The sequence below is a fragment of the Eumetopias jubatus genome, unplaced genomic scaffold (genome assembly GCF_037043125.1).
Source record: "Eumetopias jubatus isolate StellerSeaLion01/CBP00866 unplaced genomic scaffold, mEumJub1_p1.0 scaffold_7, whole genome shotgun sequence".
In the NCBI taxonomy this organism is placed as follows: Eukaryota; Metazoa; Chordata; class Mammalia; order Carnivora; family Otariidae; genus Eumetopias; species Eumetopias jubatus.
In genome coordinates this window covers 30415857-30434274 of record NW_028274813.1, presented here as the reverse complement: position 1 = coordinate 30434274, position 18418 = coordinate 30415857, and the positions used below count along the sequence as shown (strand labels likewise).

At 41.1% G+C, this 18418-nt stretch overlaps 1 protein-coding gene across 4 annotated transcripts in view; it reads left to right on the top strand.

Moving 5' to 3' along the window:
* Positions 1 to 1901: 1901 nt before the first annotated feature.
* Positions 1902 to 18418, top strand: part of PCNX1 (pecanex 1) — a 151497-nt gene continuing 134980 nt past the window's right edge. For all 4 annotated transcript variants that reach the window (XM_028126302.2, XM_028126212.2, XM_088024557.1 and 1 more), the window contains exon 1: positions 1902 to 2072. In XM_028126302.2, the coding sequence (XP_027982103.2) occupies positions 1920 to 2072 (153 nt within the window). In that variant the 5' untranslated portion in view covers positions 1902 to 1919. The remainder of the gene's footprint in view (positions 2073 to 18418) is intronic.

Genomic DNA, 18418 nt, shown 5'->3' with positions numbered 1-18418 from the left:
CAATTTGAAGGTACTTGGAACTTGATGGCTTTGTGGTTATAAGGAAATGAACTAATCAAGGTTGGGGGATAGTGTTCTACAATGGTAGTTTCAACCTTTAAGGTACATTGGAATCTTTTGAAGGGCTTGTTAAAACAGATTGCTAGGTCCCACACCCAGAGTTTCTCTGGAGTGGTGCCTGAGAATTTGCATTTCTAACAACATTCTCAGAAGATGTTGACACAATTGCTCCTGGGATTACACTTTGAGAACTGGTCATAATGTTTAAACTGGCCACAGGTAACCAAAAGCTGCTGAGCAGTGTGGATCAGTTCAAATTCTTGTCTGAATGGATAAGGTGGAGGGTGCTGAGAAATAAACGTCTAATTCCAGTTAGTTCAGTTAGAATGATCGCTGATTTCAGAGGTCTTCTCGACCACTATTACTTAGGAGAACATGGGCAATCATTTACTCTCTTTGCACTTCCGTTTCCACATCCATGAAATAAGAATAGCCTCTACGTTGCCCCTACCTGAGTGTTGGGCAGGTCAAATGAAATGGCATGAAAATGTTTGACTATAGAGTAGGATGGCACCAGGAGGTATTGCAATGGTTTTTCAATCCTGTTCTTAAAACAGCACCAGTTTCCTCTGGATTTCTTGCTTTTTAATTAATTATAGCAGCTTTAATCCAGGAATATAGAATACTTTTATTGCTATAAGAAACTCAAACTTAGAAAAAAAAAGTTCATTCAATGAGATCAGACATGCCTTATAAACATTACAAAGAGCCAGGAATGATTTCGTCTTTACGGCAGTAAAAAAGAGAAATGGGAGATCCCATCGTGACTTGGGGTGGAGTCAGTTAATCTTTCAACGCTGTTTAGATTGGTCCATTTATAAAAATGGCTACGTTACAGCACGTTAAAATAAAAAATCACCGTGTAAAGTGATAAATCTGTCTACCCCATCTTGTTACATCTCTTGAAATTTCTATTAATCTATCTGTCTTTGGAAGTAGTAAATCCTTCCAATCCTGGTGTGGGTATTTTTCTCACCCGAGGGCCTCCAGCTCGCTCCAAGGGCCAATATAGTTCTTGCTCAGACTGGGCGCATTTGTGACTTTTCATTAGTCACCAGCTGTATCGAATTCTCCCGGGCCTTTAATAAGCATCGCAGATATTAGCCTCACTGTTCCCAGGTGTTCCATAAGCATCATAAAACGTCAGCCAGGATGCTGACAAGGTTCTAAAGACAGGGTTTGGGACAGTGAAGGCTCGCGTTGGGGCCGGTCAATGCACCTGGCAGGGTGGTTTACCCGGCGCAGAAAGGGGTGTCCCAGAGCCCCGCCCCCCGGGGCCCCGTCCGCGTCCGCGCCCGCGCACGCTTCTTCCCGGCGCCGGCAGGAGGCGCCCGTGGTAGCCGAGGCGCTGCGTGCACCCGCGGGGAGCTGGCCTGGGGGGGGCGGAGAGGAGGGGCGGAGAGGAGGGGCGGAGAGGAGGGGCTGGAGGGGGCGCGGCTTGCTCCCCGTCCCTCCCGGGCGCCGGGCCTCCCTCTCCGCCAGGCCCAAGGCTGGTGGCCGGCGGGGGTCGCGGCGGTGGCGGCGGCTGCTCTGGCGGGCCGCGGGCGCGGGGGCCTGGCTCCGGCTCCGGGTGTTAGGAGACAAGATGGCGGCGGCGCTGTGGAGGCTGGTCTCCTCCTCTCCTCCGCTCTCCTCCGCCCCGCCGCTCGCCGCCTCCTCGGTCTCCTCCTCCTCGTTAGCTGCCTCCTCCTCCTCCTGCAGCAGCCCTAGCGACCGCCGGAGCGCCGGCCCGCTCTCCCGGAGCTCCGGAGGGGGGTAGACGGGGCAGCTGCGGGCTCCAGCGACCGACCGAGGCCGAGCTGGGGCCGGGGCGGGGACGGCGGCGACGGCGGCGGCGGCGGCGGCGGCGCCGGGTGGGGATGGGGTCGCAGACGCTGCAGATCCTCCGGCAGGGGGTGTGGGCCGCGCTCAGCGGGGGCTGGTACTACGACCCGCACCAGGCCACCTTCGTGAACGCTCTGCACCTCTACCTGTGGCTCTTTCTGCTCGGCCTGCCCTTCACCCTGTACATGGTGAGTGTGGGGGCGGGGAGGAGGGTGGCCCCTTCCCGCTTCCCCTTGTCGCTGGCCGGGAAGCGCTGGCGTTCCAGAGTCCCGCGGGTGCTCGCGCCTCCCGGGCTCCGGGCCGGGGTCGCGCCCTCTCCTCTTCCCGGCACGCGCCCGCCGCCCCCTCGGGGCCCACTGCCCCACTGACTGTAGTGATCCCCTCCCCCACCGAGTCCCCACTCTCTCCTCTTTAGGGTGTCCCTTATGGCGGTGATGACAGGAGGGACGAAGCAGCAGCAGCCCCCACCTGGCGCCCCCGTGTGCCCCACCCTTTTACTGGGAAATAGTAACCTCCTGGGCCGGGTCTTAGGGAGTCCTGAACCTGTAGCCCCTCCAGCCTGTCCACCCAGGAGGAAAGCCCAACTAGAGCTCCCTGCCCTCCTCCACGTTTTGTGGCAGGCGCTGAGCACTCTGCTCCTAAGGGACGCCGCATTCATCCTTGGCACGCGTGCTTATTTGCGCTCCGCTCCCCGGGCCCGGGCCCCGGCCCCCCTTGGGCACTCCCTTCACCCGAGGCGGTTCGCTCTCCTCTCTCCACCTCGCCTCTGGTCCGCGTGCGGGGGGCCTCGGAGCGGGGGAGGAATGCGTGCGGCTCTGTTGGGAACATGATTGTGGGGCGGCCGGGCTCTTCCTCGAGAATAGGTGGTGGTTGAAAACCTGGCTACTCACCTTCCTGTCTCTATAAGATCATTGTTTTTGCTTACCACTGATTCTTTTCTGTTCAGCTCTGTGGTCAGTGGCTGCTGTGTTTCCAGGCCAGCTTTGGGGGGAGGGAGCGGGGGAGATACGGGGAATCTGGCTGGCATTTTAGATTTGTTTGGATTGGTTCAAGGCCGTTTACTGATAGGAAAAAGGAAGTACTGCCTGTTGCTGAATTCAGTACGATCAGCTTCTCCGAAGGATCTAGGTTTTTACGCCGTATTTTCACTGGAAGTTGTACGCCCTTTTTTTTTTTTTAACACATTAGGTTAGGGTGGGGCATTAGGGAAACTAATAACGGAAGAGAGATGATACTTAAACTTCAGGGTTTTTTTTTAAGGTTCAATTAAGTTTTTAAAGTAACCGGAAGGCAGGAAAGGAAAACTTTTTATTTTAAGAGAATTCCTTTTCATATATTTCTGTTAACTTTGTGGCTCTTCATGGAGCTATATAGTAAGGGTGCTGGGATTAGAAAGTCTGGGAGTACGCCTAAAGAAGTGCTAAAGTGAGGCTACCCAATTCTTTCCTAAGTGAAGCTCCTTTTCACTGATTGGCAGGAAGAGTGCCAGCTTGGGGGAAGATGTGCGAAATTTCACATTCTCAAGCAGAGTTTAGTTTTTCATTAAACTTGTTTTGAAGGGACTTACTGCTGGAGGTAAAAAAAAAAAAATTAAAAAAAATGTTGATGACTGATGACTTATTTTTTTAGGGGACTTGTTAAGTCTTGTCCCATTCTGAAAATGTATCATGAAGTGTTATAATTTTCAATTAATTCTGGCTTAGGGGGTTCTGTTTGCACTGCTCTACCTTCCAGGAATATGACATCCTTAAGGAACAGGTTAATTACTTCGGGTGTAAGAATCCTCAGGCTGTCACAGAGCTTTCATAGCAGATTTCTCTTACATCCAGGAGAATTGTAAATTTAAGACAAACTGGTACTTGAGATGTAAGGATTAGTTGCTGTGCCGCTGTGTAATGTTTCCTTGTAAGCACGTGAACTGTGTTAGTGGCTAAGTCTTTGTGTAATTAGCAAACATTACTAAAGGAAATTAGAGCAAATAGAAAGCAATACATTGAGTTTACTGTTTCATTTTGGGAATTTACTCAGTTAAGTTTAATTCACAAACATTTGTCTACTATGTACTGAGCAGTTTGCTAGATTCTGGGAAAATTGCTTCACTGACTTTCTTGTCTCAGTTAACGGCAAGTCTACTCTTCCTAATCTTTTAAAATATCTCCCTGATTCATGTTTCTCCCTTTTCACATCCAGTTCATCAAATCTTGTGGGTTCTTTTTTCAAAACCTAACTAAAATCCAGTTAATCATCATCATCATCACTCAATTGGTTCAAGCTATCATTATGGCTCCCCTGGATTATTGCAGGATTTTAATGAGGTTCACTGCTTTTATTCTTTCATCTCTATTCTTGTTATGGAAGTCTGGTGATTCTTTGAAACATAGATCATGGCACTCTTCTGCTCTCAGAGCCTGCCCTCCCATGTGTCTCTATTATGCCCCACCCCTTTGCCTTCTTAGAATTTTTCCCACATAATAACTAATATTCCTGCCTCGGGGCTTTCACACTTGCTCCCCCCCCACCCCCCATGACTCCTCCCCTCCAGATATCTGTGACTTGCTCCACTTACTCAGATTTCAGTTATATGTGAAGCTCTCCCTGATAACTCTATGTAACATAGCTCCTACAGTATTTTCTAGCCCTCTGTCCCTCCTTTTTTTTTTAATATCCCTTATCACTGATTGATATATATTAGTATCTCCTATTTCATTGGAGTATTAGCTCTGAGGAGGGCAGAGACTTTATTTTGCTCACTGCTGTGTTGTCAGGACCTAAATCAGTGCCAGACACATAGTAACCACTCAGATATTGAATGATTAGAAATGTACAAGACACAGCTTCTGCCTTCAAGGAACTTAAAATCTAGCTTGGGGGCAAGGAACAATTTACAAGCATTAGAACTGTTGTGAAAAGGTAAGTACAGAGTGACCCTGAGTTTATAGTCAGGATTGATTCTAGTCTAGGGGCAGTCAGCAAAGACGATTTGTCAACATTTTCATTTATTTTATTTTATTTTATTTTATTTTTTAAAGATTTTATTTATTTGACAGAAAGAGACAGCGAGAGAGGGACACAAGCAGGGGGAGGGGGAGGGGGAGAGGGAGAAGCAGGCTTCCCGCTGAGCAGAGAGCCCCATAGGGGCTTGATCCCAGGACTCTGGGATCATGGCCTGAGCCGAAGGCAGCCGCTTAACCGACTGAGCCACCCAGGCGCCCCTATTTTATTTTATTTTTTAAAGATTTTATTTATACATCTGAGAGAGAGAGAGAGAGAGAGAGAGGATGTGCACCCGAGGCGATGGGGAGGGACAGAGGGAGAAGCCAACTTCTGAGCAAGGAGCTGAACATAGGGCTTGATCCCAGGACCAGGATCACGACCTGAGCCGAAGGCAGAGGCTTAACCGACTGAGCCACCCACATGCCCTGATTTGTCAACGTTTTCAGAAACATTACTAGTTCTACAGTATTGAGGCAGACAGTTGGAAGTATATACACTTGAAGCAAAATCCAACATTCCATGTAAAAATAAGAGCTCTGACAGTTAGAGATTATTATTTGTATGTTCTTCCAATAATAACTATCAAGGATAGTGACTATGAAGCGAATAGGTTCTTTATCCCAAACGCTGTGTTCTCATTTTACTGATGAGGACACCTGAGGTCAGCCCCAGATGATTTGTTTTGTGACCTTAGGCAGATAAAGAGCTGGGATTTATAAGGGCTTTTGTAGCCATTGCATATGTAGTTTTTGTTTTATTTTTATTTTTTATTTTCAAAGACTTAGAGAGTTTGAGCATGTGCATGAAAGAGCACAAGCCCTGGGGGGCCAAGGTGGGGGTGCGGCAGAGGGAGAGGGAAAAGCAGGCTTCCTGCTGAGCAAGGAGCCCTATTTGGGGCTCCATTCCAGGACCCCGGGATCATGACCTGAGCCGAAGGCAGACACCCAATGACTGAGCCACCCAGGCGCCCCCCCGTTTGTTTTTTTTAAATTAAAGACTCAAAGTCTATGAATATATTAAATTAGTACTCAGGGCTTTTTGTATAGGCGTAAAACACTTTTGCTGTTAGTAGCTTTTGTGGATACTTTGAAAGGTAGAATTTATAGTTTCTGCAATTATAAATCATTTACTGAAAATGAAGAAGTAATTTTTTCCTTCTTTTTACTGTCCCTTCTGTTTCTCTTAAGACACCCCATTTTCTCTTGCTGTACGGTTGACCCTTGAACAACATGGGGGTTAGGGGCACCAACCCCCACTCAATTGAAAATCCACGTATAACTTTTGACTCCCCCCCCACCCAAAACTTGGCTACTAACAGCCTACCATTGACCCTCAGCTTTACTGGTTACACAAACCGTCAAGTAACACATATTTTGTATGTTAATATGTATTATATGCTGTGTTATAATAAGGTAAGCTAGAGAAAAGAGTGTTAAGAAAGTCATAAGAGAAAATACATTTATAGTACTCTGCTGTGTTTATTAAGAAAAATCTGTGTTAAAGGATCAACTAATCATTTTTGCACATGACATGTGACAGATGGTGAGCTTTATAGTCGTGAGCTTTGTGGCACTTTTGTGTTGTGGAAAGCAGATTGGAATTGGTGTTATCTTGATTTGTGAATTTTGGCTCTTACTGATTGTGAGGCCTTTGGGCAAGACTCTGCCTTTCTGAACCTTGATTTACTCATTTGTGAGATATTTCATGTGTATTTTATAAGCAAATATTTATGAAATAAAAAATTATTCACCTTCAGAGTGGCCTTTAGTAAATGTCATTTGGAAGAATGGCCAATTAGAACACCGATTTCCTCTATAATGCTGTATGACTGGAGATTAGATAACTCTCGATTTATTAGTCAAACTGTTAACTTGTTGATTATTGTTTTCTTCTCCAAATATTATATCCCTAGATGATGAACTATATATATATATATTAAAGATTTTATTTATTTTGACAGACAGCGAGAGAAGGAACACAAGCGGGGGGAGTGGGGGAGGGAGAAGCAGGCTCCCTGCTGAGCAGGGAACCTGATGCAGGGCTCGATCCCAGGACCCCTGGGATCATGACCTGAGTCGAAGGCAGACGCTTAAGGACTGAGCCACCCAGGCGCCCCCCTAGGTGATGAACTATGTAACATTAAAATCAATTTATATAAATGTCAGAATCACTTGAATTTGAACGTGTTACAAATGTGCATGTGCGTGTGGTCATTCTGATGCAGAATATCTGGAGGGTGGCCCATTTGTTTGTATTTTATAGACATCCGGGTCAGCTTAAAAAACCTGATCAATATGCCCCTAAGTCCCATCCTCTGACCTAAATCCAGCTGCCTACTCATCATATCCTCTTGGCTGTCCCACAGGCATCTCAGAGATACCATGTCTAACTTGTTCTTGATTCCCTGCTAACCCTTCCCCACACCATGACGACCAAACTTGTTTTTTTACTCTTTGTCACTCTAGTTAATGGCACCATCATGTATGTAGTTGCTCATACTGTCTTCCTCCCCCTTGCCTTAAAGGCAAATCTTACTGGTTCTATCCGAGTATCTCAGACCTTCCTTTCCACTTCCTAGTTCACACTGTTTCTTTTTCATCTGTACTACTACTATAGCTTCTATTCTTGCCTTTTACAGCTCTTAACTCTGCAAAGTAGAAGACATCCATCTATTCATGTCAGTCTCCCTTTTTAATATCCTTCAGTGATTTTCTTTTACACTTAGAATAAAATCCAAAATTCTTACTAAGGCCTCAGTTAAACTAATTCTACCTTTGTCTGCAATTTGTGCCACAGTTACACCACTGGACTTTTGGTTACTTCAACCTACTGAGCTTGTCTTCCTTCAGGGCCTTTGCACGTGCTGTGACTCCTGACAGGATATTCTTCCCTCTGCTCTTTGCAAAGCTGGCTGCTGCTTGGTTGTTAGGGCTGGGCTTAAATACCATCACCTCAGAGAGGTCTGACCTGATAGCCATAATCAGGTTCTCTCTCTTTTTTCCAGCATTCCACCCTGTAATTTTCTTGTATGGTTCTAAACATAAACACGTATCTTTGTTTACTTATTTGCTGTCTCTAATACCTCTCCCCCACCAATACCTAGTACATTCTGTGAGGGCTGGGATCATGTGATTTATTTGGCATTGTGTATCCAGTGTCTGTTGTCATGCTTGGCTGATACAAGCTTTGACTAAATACTTGTTGAAAGAATTTTTCATAATATATGTGAACCTTCTTTAGACTTACCAACATAACTGACAGAGAAAATTTAGGAGTGGGGAATTACTTTGGTAGGCTGTATTGTATGGTGGAGTTATATCTTACCTGGGGGTTAGGTTCAGTATCAGTGTGCATGACAAAAATCAAATATAGAATTATTGAAAAATCAAATGTAGAATAACTCTGGAAAAGCCCTTAAATTACTCAAAGTGTAGCATATATAAGTTTTTTTGTATATGCAACTTCATAAACATATATTCACACATACATATAGTAATATATACTATATAAATCTATGGAGAGATTATATTCAGAAACTAAATTGTCCATATCAAATTTATGAAGGTTTCAATTTTTTCTTCCAGGTTATTTTATTGTATTTTCTGTAGCTGATGTTTATCATCTACAGAATGATAAAAACCCTTTATTAGTAAGGATTTCTCTGAGGCCCTCATGTCATTTTCTTTTGCACAGATTTAAAAATATTTTAAAGATGTAAACAGTATTTTGTTATGATGACTATAGGACTAAAACAGTTTGTTTCCTAAAAAGTTTTTAATTAGGGAAGTTATTGTATTATAAGTTAGCAATTAAACGTGATTATTAGTATCTTATTAGTATCTTCTGTGTCTTTTTTTTTTAAGATTTTATTTATTTGAGAGAGAGAATGAGAGAGCACATGAGGGGGGGGAGGGTCAGAGGGAGAAGCAGACTCCCTGCTGACATGGAGTCCAATGCGATGCGGGACTCCATCCTGGAACTCCAGGATCATGACCTGAGCCGAAGGCAGTCTAACCAACTGAGCCACCCAGGTGCCCCTCTTCTGTGTCCATTAGGGAAAGTTTGATGAATAGTTGGTGGTCTGTTTTGACCTATATCCTGTGCCTTTTCATACCAGTATTTTCAATAGTAAGTATCAAGGTATATGTAATTGTTTCCATAATTGGCTATAACATAGATATAGCTCTTGTCTCAAGTCGCCTATAATAAATTAAGGATACATTAAGATGGTTTACAAATGAAGTTCCCAAGAAAGCAGCCATATTTGTCAACTTCTAGAAATGCTTGTGAATTTACAAAAATAGCTATTGATTGCTAAAATCTTTTAGTGTCTTTTGTTAAAGATAGAATATTTTCTACCATTTGAGAAATTACTCCCAGTTGTTAAATCATTTGGTAATTGAAAAACTAGGAAGGTTTCTATTCCTTTTCCTGCCTTCAAATACATATATTTAACCGCGTAGTTGGCCTTTGCTAGCTAGCTTTACTGAAAGTTAAATTTTTCCAACATTTTATTATGAGAATTTTCAGACATAGAGAAAAGTTGGGAGAATTATACCCACCACTTGCCTTCTATAATTTTTTAAATTACATGTCGTGTATCTGTGTACCCCTCAATCTATTAAGACCCTTTTTTTTTTTTAAGATTTTAATTTATTTATTTGACAGAGAGTGATAGTGTGATGGGAACACAAGCAGGGAGAGGGAGAAGCAGGCTTCCCGCTGAGCAGGGAGCCCGATGTGGGGCTTGATCCCAGCACCCTGGAATCATGACTTGAGCTGAAGGCAGACGCTTAACCACCCAGGTGCCCCTTAAGACCCTTTTTTTAAAGGGGGATGCTTGTGAAGTAAGTTGCAGTCATCAATACAGATTACCCTAAACATTTCAGCATGCATATCATCAGAGTTCTAATAGTCACAAATCCTAGCAAACCATTGGATGAGTTTTGAATTTTGATAAATACATGCACCTGTGTAGTGCAGCCCCATCATGTTGTTGACCATTAATGTCACCCCAGAAACTTCCTGCTTGCCCGTCCCAGTCAACTCTCTCACCCTTACTCTGAATTTTTTCCCCCATCGTAGATTAGATTATACAGGATAATCTAATTTAATTAGACTTCATTTAAATGGAGTCATGTAGCATTACCTTTGTGTTAAGCCTTTTTCATTCAGCATAATGTTTTTGAGATTTATCCATGTTGTATATTTCAGTAACTTGTTCCTCTTTACTGGTGAGCAGTGTTCTTTTGTATGAATATATTATAGTTTGTTCATCTTTAGTCTCCTGTAGAGAGGACCTTATTTCACTTTTTGGCTTTATGTAAAAGGTGTCACCCCAACATGAGGGTAGGTTTTATCAGGATTCAGAAGAAATTGGAAAACTTTATTAAATATCAAAAACATTTTCTCTCCCCAAATAACATGTTTTAAAATAAATTAATGATAATTTCATACTTTATCCTCTCATTTTCAATTTTTGTACTCCTTAATGCTGTACTTCTCTTTGCTCAGTATTTAGATTTTTTCTGTCAGTGTAATAAAATCTTTGTTCAATTATATGTGTGTGTATGTATTACTGTATTACATACATATATATTTGTGGGGTTTTTTTGCTAAATCCGAAATTATAGGTAAGTAAAAAGAAAATATAAACCACTTGTGATCCCGTTTACCCTGTCTGTTGAACATTTTGGTAACCAGAGTGTATTTGGAGCTTATAAATATGTATTAATACTTCTTTCTTACAAAAATGGGCTTATAAAATTTGTACTGTTTTGAAGCCTTCTGTTTTTGCTTAACTATAAATTGTGAGTGTTTCCATGTGGGGGGAAAAGTAACAGTTTTAATAGCTCTGTAGTAGGTCATAGTATAGATGTGTTATTATTATATAGGTTGTAATTTTTAGCTATTTGGAAAATACTAGGGTGAATATTCTCGCAGTTAAATCTTTGTGTTAGTCTTTTGTATAAATTCCTAGAAATAGACTTGATGGATTAAGGGATATGCATATTTGTGTTTGATAATCATTCAGTTTACAATGAGTGAGTCTGTCTTTATATTGAGAGAGAACATGAATGAGATAATGATGGATAATAATGCAAGGTTCCTGAGAAGGCGAGAGAGGTTTGTGGTCCAGAGAGCGCAGGTAGTAAGGGATCATCCTCAGGAAGGAGGAATGCTGGTGGAAGAAGGGATGAACAGTGTTTGGTGAAAGTTGAGGGAGGTCTTTTTTTATTTTGATAGCCTCTTTGAAGTACAGAGTGTTTTCTGTTGAGAGTGAGGGGGGAGGTGAGGAGGATATTCAAGTTTTGAGGAGGATTTCCAGAAGGTGAAATGCTATCCTAATTTTTGGAGATTGGGAAAGTGAACTGACCAGCAAGGAATGGTAGGGTTGCTTGGCAATTTTGAGGATACCTTTGAAGAACGTGAGTTCAGATTGTTGAAGAGGAATGTTCAGGAGAGAAATTTGGGGTGAACTTTACTCACAAATTATCACCTCTGTATAGTTGTCACCCACAGGGGATAATTCCAAGCCACAAGTAGATAAGATCTGGGGATAATTCATTAAAAAGAATATGGGTCAGACAGAACTCCAAGGCCTAAAAATCAGCAGTTAAAAATCAGCAAAGGAGATAAGAAAGGCAAGAAGAAAATGAAGAAAGGAACCTGTTACAGAAGCCATCGGAAGAGAGTATTTTGAAAAGAAGAAAATGGTAAAAACAAAACAACCACAACAAAAACCAACTTGCCCTCTGAGAAGGCTGTCCTAATTTAAATTTTCATCAGCATTGTTGAGAGTACTTCCCACCTCCACTCAACACTTTCCCAAACAGGGTGTTATTGTTGTAAATTTATTATTCAATGAATGTTAAATAAAACCATTTCAGTAATATTCTGTTTTTGACAAAAGTTTCCCTAGAAGTACTTTTTAATTCAAACTTAGTACAAATTAAGGATTTTATGGCACTAACGTATATCACATAACTTAATCTTTGATTTTTTTTTTATATTCTGTAGTCGGATAATTTTCATAGCAGGCAACTGATAAATAAGCAAAATGTTTCTTTGAGAAGAGGTTGATTGTTTCTGTTATGTATAATTTGAGGTAAATCAGATGGTTTTCCTGTGTCTGCATAGCTGGGGAGGGCGGAGAGTTCTTTTGTAGGTGGGCTGAGACACCCAAGATTCCCAGGAATAGTAACACAAAAATAGCATTGACTAATGGTATGGAAAAGGGCATATTGCAACATATGTTTTCCTACTGGCGTCTTCTTTAATATATATAGGTGCATTTTACCAAATCACAGTAAAATTAGTAGCTACTGATTCTGATTGCTTATTTCCTGAAAAAGTTGGTTAAATGCTTTCTTTGGTAGAATTGTGAAATAGTTCAGAATTTCTTTCTCTTCTCTTATCATTAGAACCAGAGGGGTTGTATCTTTTTAAACTTGCACTGCTGGTGCTAGTCTCTGTGTTGCTTTGTGTTATGATAAGAAAGAAAAAACCTAGGGAAAGGCAAGCCATTTCCTTTTGAGGTTTTTAGGGGAAAAAAAAGTTCTATTCTGTAGAGCTTTGTACAGACCAAATAGAACCCCGAGTGCCAACTGTGCTGAGAATAGGCAGGAAGATTAGTCACAGATTTGAGAAGCTTGAATTATGTATCTGGGTGTTTTCCTTTTCCTACCCTTCCTTACTGCCTGAGTGTTGTCTAGACGTAAACTAAACAGATTTAACCACTAAAGTTATCTTTAAAACTTTATATTTTGAAATAATTTTAGATTTACAGAAAAGTCACCAAAATAGTATAGTTTTTGTATACCCTTTGCCCAGCTCTATCTAATGTTAAAATCTTACATAACTATGGTGCGTTTATTAAAATGAAGAAATTAACATTGGTACAGAACTGTTAAACTGTAGGCTATGTGGATTTCACTGGTTTGCCCACTAATATCCCCTTTCTGTTTTAGGATACAATCCGGGATACTTAATTGCATTTAGTATCCTCTAATATGGTTTTCTTGCTGCTTTCCTTTACCATGTTGGGATTCTGTTTTTTTAAGGAATTTTACAATTTACAACTACTTATTAAATTGTATATTATAAGAAAAATTAATGAAAGGTTTTATGTCTGGGATCAATACATTTGAGATGGACATGAGTGTATTTTTTTCTTTTAAGATTTTACTTACTTATTTGATAGAGACACAGCAAGAGAGGGAACACAAGCAGGGGGAGTGAGAGAGGGAGAAGCAGGCTTCCTGCAGAGCAGGGAGCCCGATTCAGGGCTCCATCCCAGGACCTGGAATCATGACCTGAGCGGAAGGCAGATGCTCAATGACTGAGCCACCCAGGTGCCCCACAAGGAGTGTATTCTGAATGATTTTTGAATCATGCATTGCCCATTAACCTATGTTACGCTGTTTTAAAATTGAAATATTTCACATATGAGAAATTGTATGAAATGAAATAATCTTAAAGATGAAAATGACTTTAGACATTCACGTAAAATGGACAGCAGTGTCTTAGCTTCCTGTATAATGCTGTTCTTCCCAATTTATAAATTAGAGGCCATGAGACAAATATACAACCATATTACAGGGGTAGAATATGACTAATTCCTTATGTGTCATACAGTGTTCAGGAATTGGAAGGAGGATGCACATATTTCCTAGAAGGCTGTATGCAAAGGATAATTCTACATTCAAAACATTTACTGTATGCTGGGCACTGTGGTAGACTTTGAGGTGGGGGGACCTTTATGAGGTTTGTTATTTGAGTTGGAGCAGTGTTTCTCATAATCTTCCCACCAGGGAAATGAATCTTTGTTCTGGAGAAAAGATTGTTTATTAAAAGAAAATATATTCTGAGGTGTAGTGATTTGTTCTTCTATGAAGTATTTTTTGTAGTATATCCAACGTTAAATCTTCCTCAGTGAATTATTTTTTTAACTTCACACAATATCATTTATACCCATAATAATACTGTCTCTGAATAAGTGTCTGGAATGGTTAAAGGAAAGGATATAAAAACAAAGTTAAAAAGAACCCAGATGAACCGATTATCATTTGCACTGTCTTATTTATGCCACAACATATGCCACAGATGAAGCATTGCACATCATTTCCACAAGCATCACAGACCCTTGAGACAGAATCCAAGTGAACTTTGCAAGGGAGTAAAGAGGGCTTTTGGGTCATTTTAGTAAGGAAATCCTCAATTTAAAGGTTTTTTAAAGGTAAATAAATTTAGTTGATCTAAAAAAATTGTATTATCAAAAAATCTTACCTTTTTTCAGTCGTTTATGCCACAGGAATATTAAAATATGCAGTATGTGCTATTGAAGAATAGGCTTAGAGTTCTTTTTTTCAGTTTCTTAATATGAATTTTTATATGAACAAGAAAATTGGAAGAATAACACATATTCATCCATATCTCTGCTTAGATTCAGCAATTATGAACCTTTTAAAAAAATCATATTTATGGGGTACCTGGGTGGCTCAGTTGGTTAAGAGGCTGACTCTTGATTTTGGCTCAGGTAATAATCTCAGGGTCGGGCGCCTGGGTGGCTCAGATGGTTAAGCGTCTGCCTTCGGCTCAGGTCATGATCCTGGAGTCCTGGGATCGAGTCCCGCATCAGGCTCCCTGCTCCTTGGGAGCCTGCTTCTCCCTCTACCTCTCTCTCTCTCTGTCTCTCATGAATAAATAAATAAAATCTTTTAAGAAAAAAAAAAATCTCAGGGTCATGAGATTGAGCCCCGCCGCAGGTTCTGTGCTGAGCAGTCAGCACAGAGCCCACTTGTCCCTTACCCCTCGCCCTCCACTCCCACCCTGCTAGTGCATGTGCGCGCGCTGTCTCGCAAATAAAATCTTAAAAAAATCATATTTGCCTCAACTATATACTGATACATATATCAGTACATATATCTGTATACACATTCTTTTACATGTATACATCTGATACATCATGACTTTACCACTAAATGCTTCAGGCTTCATCTTCATAACACTTTTATCATATTGAAGATAAAATAATTCTCTTATACCTAACATCTAGTTTATATTCAGACTTCCCCTGTTATTCCCCAAAATGTCATTTATAGCTAGTTTTTCCAAACCAGGGATGCAGTTAGTGTTTAATCATTTCTCCCCGATTAGGGCACCTGGGTGGCTCAGATGGTTGAGCGTCTGCCTTCGGCTCGGGTCATGGTCCCGGGGTCCTGGGATCGAGTCCCGCATCGGGCTCCCTGCTCCTTGGGAGCCTGGTTCTCCCTCTGCTTCTCTCTCTCTCTCTCTCTCTCTCTCTCTCTCTCTCTCTCTCCCTCTCTCTCCCTCTCCCTCCCTCTCCCTCTGTTTCTCATGAATAAATAAATAAAATCTTAAAAAAAAATTTCTCCCCCATCCAACTGACTTTAATTAGTCAAGGCTAATCTTTTTTTTCTTAAGATTTTATTTTCTTGAGAGGGGGAGAGAGCACGAGTGAGGAGAAGGACTGAGGGAGAAGCAGACTCCCTGCTGAGCAGGGAGCCCAGCCCTATGAGGGGCTTGATCCCAGGATCCCCGGGATCACGACCTGAGCCGAAGGCAGATACCTAACCGGCTGAGCCACCCAGGCGCCCCAAGGCTAATTATCTTATAGAATGTCCTACATTATGGATTTGTCTAATTGTAATGTCATTTGTTTCCTCTCTATTCTCTGTAGTTCCTGTAAACTTAAACTTTATTGTCCAGAGTTACAGTTTTTAGAATTCACATATTTTAACATGATATTTAACATGATTAGTGTTGTATTGCAAATTTCCCTTTCATTGTTGCTTTGCCTTTGATTTGGTAATCTTACATATTTACTGACAGATTTTACTGGCATCATTTTTGTTCATATGCAGTGTCACTGTTACTCAAGCTTTCATTATGTGTCTATTTTGGCTTAGTAAAAATGTATTGGTACATAAAATAAGGAAAGTCAAAGTAATTGTAAAATCACAGAATGCACCACATAGCTTTTCCCACTATTGTAGGCATTGGCATGTGGCTTTCAACTAATTATAACTTTATATTTTTTTTGCTTGTTAATAGGTTGAGGAGAATTAGAATTTTCCATGGGATGGTTTCAAACTATGCCCCACACTTCTCTGCTCACTCTGAGTCACTGTTCATCTCTTCTCCTTCTCTTGCAGCAAAAGGTGTATCAGCACAGGCTAGAGTGAGGCTGTTGTAGAGATAATCCTGAGTCTGCCTTTCATTAATTTTTTTTTTTTTAAAGATTTTATTTATTTATTCATGAGAGACACAGAGAGAGAGAGAGCGAGAGAGAGGCAGAGGGAGAAGCAGGCTCCCAAGGAGCAGGGAGCCCGATGCGGGACTCGATCCCAGGACTCTGGGATCATGACCTGAGCCGAAGGCAGAGGCTTAACCATCTGAGCCACCCAGGCGCCCTGCCTTTCATTAATTTTTAAAGGAAGTTATTGAGCAGCTTTGGCAGACTATTGGAAATTCTTTTTATGTTCCTTGCTAGTGACTGTCATGATGCTCTACTTGAGAACTGCTGGCATATAGCCCGGGACACAGGCTTCTTCACAGGTGATACATGGGACAGAGCTGTCGTTACCTTTCTTAAAAAAAGAATCCCAAACCCACCATCTAATAATTGGGAATTAACTTGCCTGAGGTTCTATTTTGCTTCATTCCAATAAATCTGTACCTGAGAGGAGATTCTGGACATGTATAAAAACAACAACCCCAAATGTACCAACAGAAAAAGCCCATTGGTGACTCTGATAGATAACTCAAGTTAATAGCTACTAGCCTGGGAGGTCTTGGTCTCTTATTTGTGAATGTCTGAAAATACCTTATTGTTTCCTGGTTAGGTTGTTGGTTTAGGTCTCTGCATTTTTCATCAGTGAATAAATTACTGAATAACTTTAATTCAGTTATGTTGTCGGTTTAGGTCTCTGCATTTTTCATCAGTGAATAAATTACTGAATAACTTTAATTCAGGCTGTAGCCTGAATTATCAGTATCAGTACTTGTATAGTACTGATAATAGTGGTGCTTACATGGTGCTTTTTAATATTTCTTGAGCATTTCACTTTCCAGTTAAAAAAATCAGTTTTAGGTATTACCATGAAAACAGTACTGTCTGTGGAAACTGTATGAGTATATACAGTCCATAATAAAGGTATAGTCCAAAGCAAAAGACCAAAGTAAGAATCAGCAATGCTGTGGTGTGCATTTGTGTATAGAAGATCTTCCTTATGGGAGTATACAGCATAAGATTCTAGAAAAGAAATTGCTAGGTCAAAGAGTATGCATATTTAAATTCACCTAGATGTTGCCAAATTACACCTCAAAAAAACCTATACCAATTTATATTTTCATCGATGTGAAAGGACCTGTTTCCTTTTGTTCTCACCAACACTGGTTATTACAAATTTTTTGCAGTGTGATAGTGTAAAATGGCATCTTGTTTTAATTTGTTTCTTCAATAAGTTCAAGTATCTTCATATGCTTAGTAGACATATTTTTTAAGTTGCTTTCTGTATCCTTTATCTTTTGAAAGTCATGTTATGCTAAGTGATTTTTTTTTTTTTTAAGATTTTATTTATTTCACAGAGAGACACAGCAAGAGAGGGAGAAGCAGGCTTCCCGCTGAGCAGGGAGCCCAATGCGGGGCTCCATCCCAGGACCCTGGGATCATGGCCTGAGCCAAAGGCAGACACTTAAGGACTGAGCCACCCAGGCGCCCCTGTTGTGCTCAGTGATTTTTGAGAGCCCTTTTATGTATAAAAATCAGCTCTTTGTGATATATTAAATTTTCTCCCTACTTTGTCTTTTAACTTTATGATTGGGTTTTTTGAACATACAAATTTAACATTTTTAGTAGCCACATTTACTAGTTTTCTTCATGCTTTTGAAGCCCTTCCCTATTAAAAGTTTATTAAAAAAATCCATGTTTTCATCTAATTTTTTAAATTTGGGAATAAATTTGCATAGTTAGATTAAAACACACATATTACTCTAAAGGTGGTAAAAATTTGCCCTTTTATTTATTTATTTATTATTTGTGAGAGAGAGAATGAGAGAGAGCATGAGAGGGAGGAGGGTCAGAGGGAGGAGGGTCAGAGGGAGAAGCAGACTCCCTGCTGAGCAGGGAGCCCGATGTGGGACTCCATCCCCGGACTCCAGGATCATGACCTGAGCCGAAGGCAGTCGCCCAACCAACTGAGCCACCCAGGCGCCCAAAATTTGCCCTTTTATACCTGCCCACCATCTTCCCAGTTCTCCACTTGTACTATCTCCCATAAGAAACCACTGTGAATCTCACCACAACCTACAGATTCAAATTCCCCCACCTACAGTATTCTGTATATTGTTCCCCCCACACTTAATATATCTTAAACATATATGCATCAGTACCAAAAGGGTTTCTTCAGTGTTTGTTTTTTTTTTTCTTTTTTTTCTTTTTTTGAGATACACTTGATGTATAGCATTATGTTAGTTTCTGGTATACAACATAATTCGATATTTGTATATATTGTGA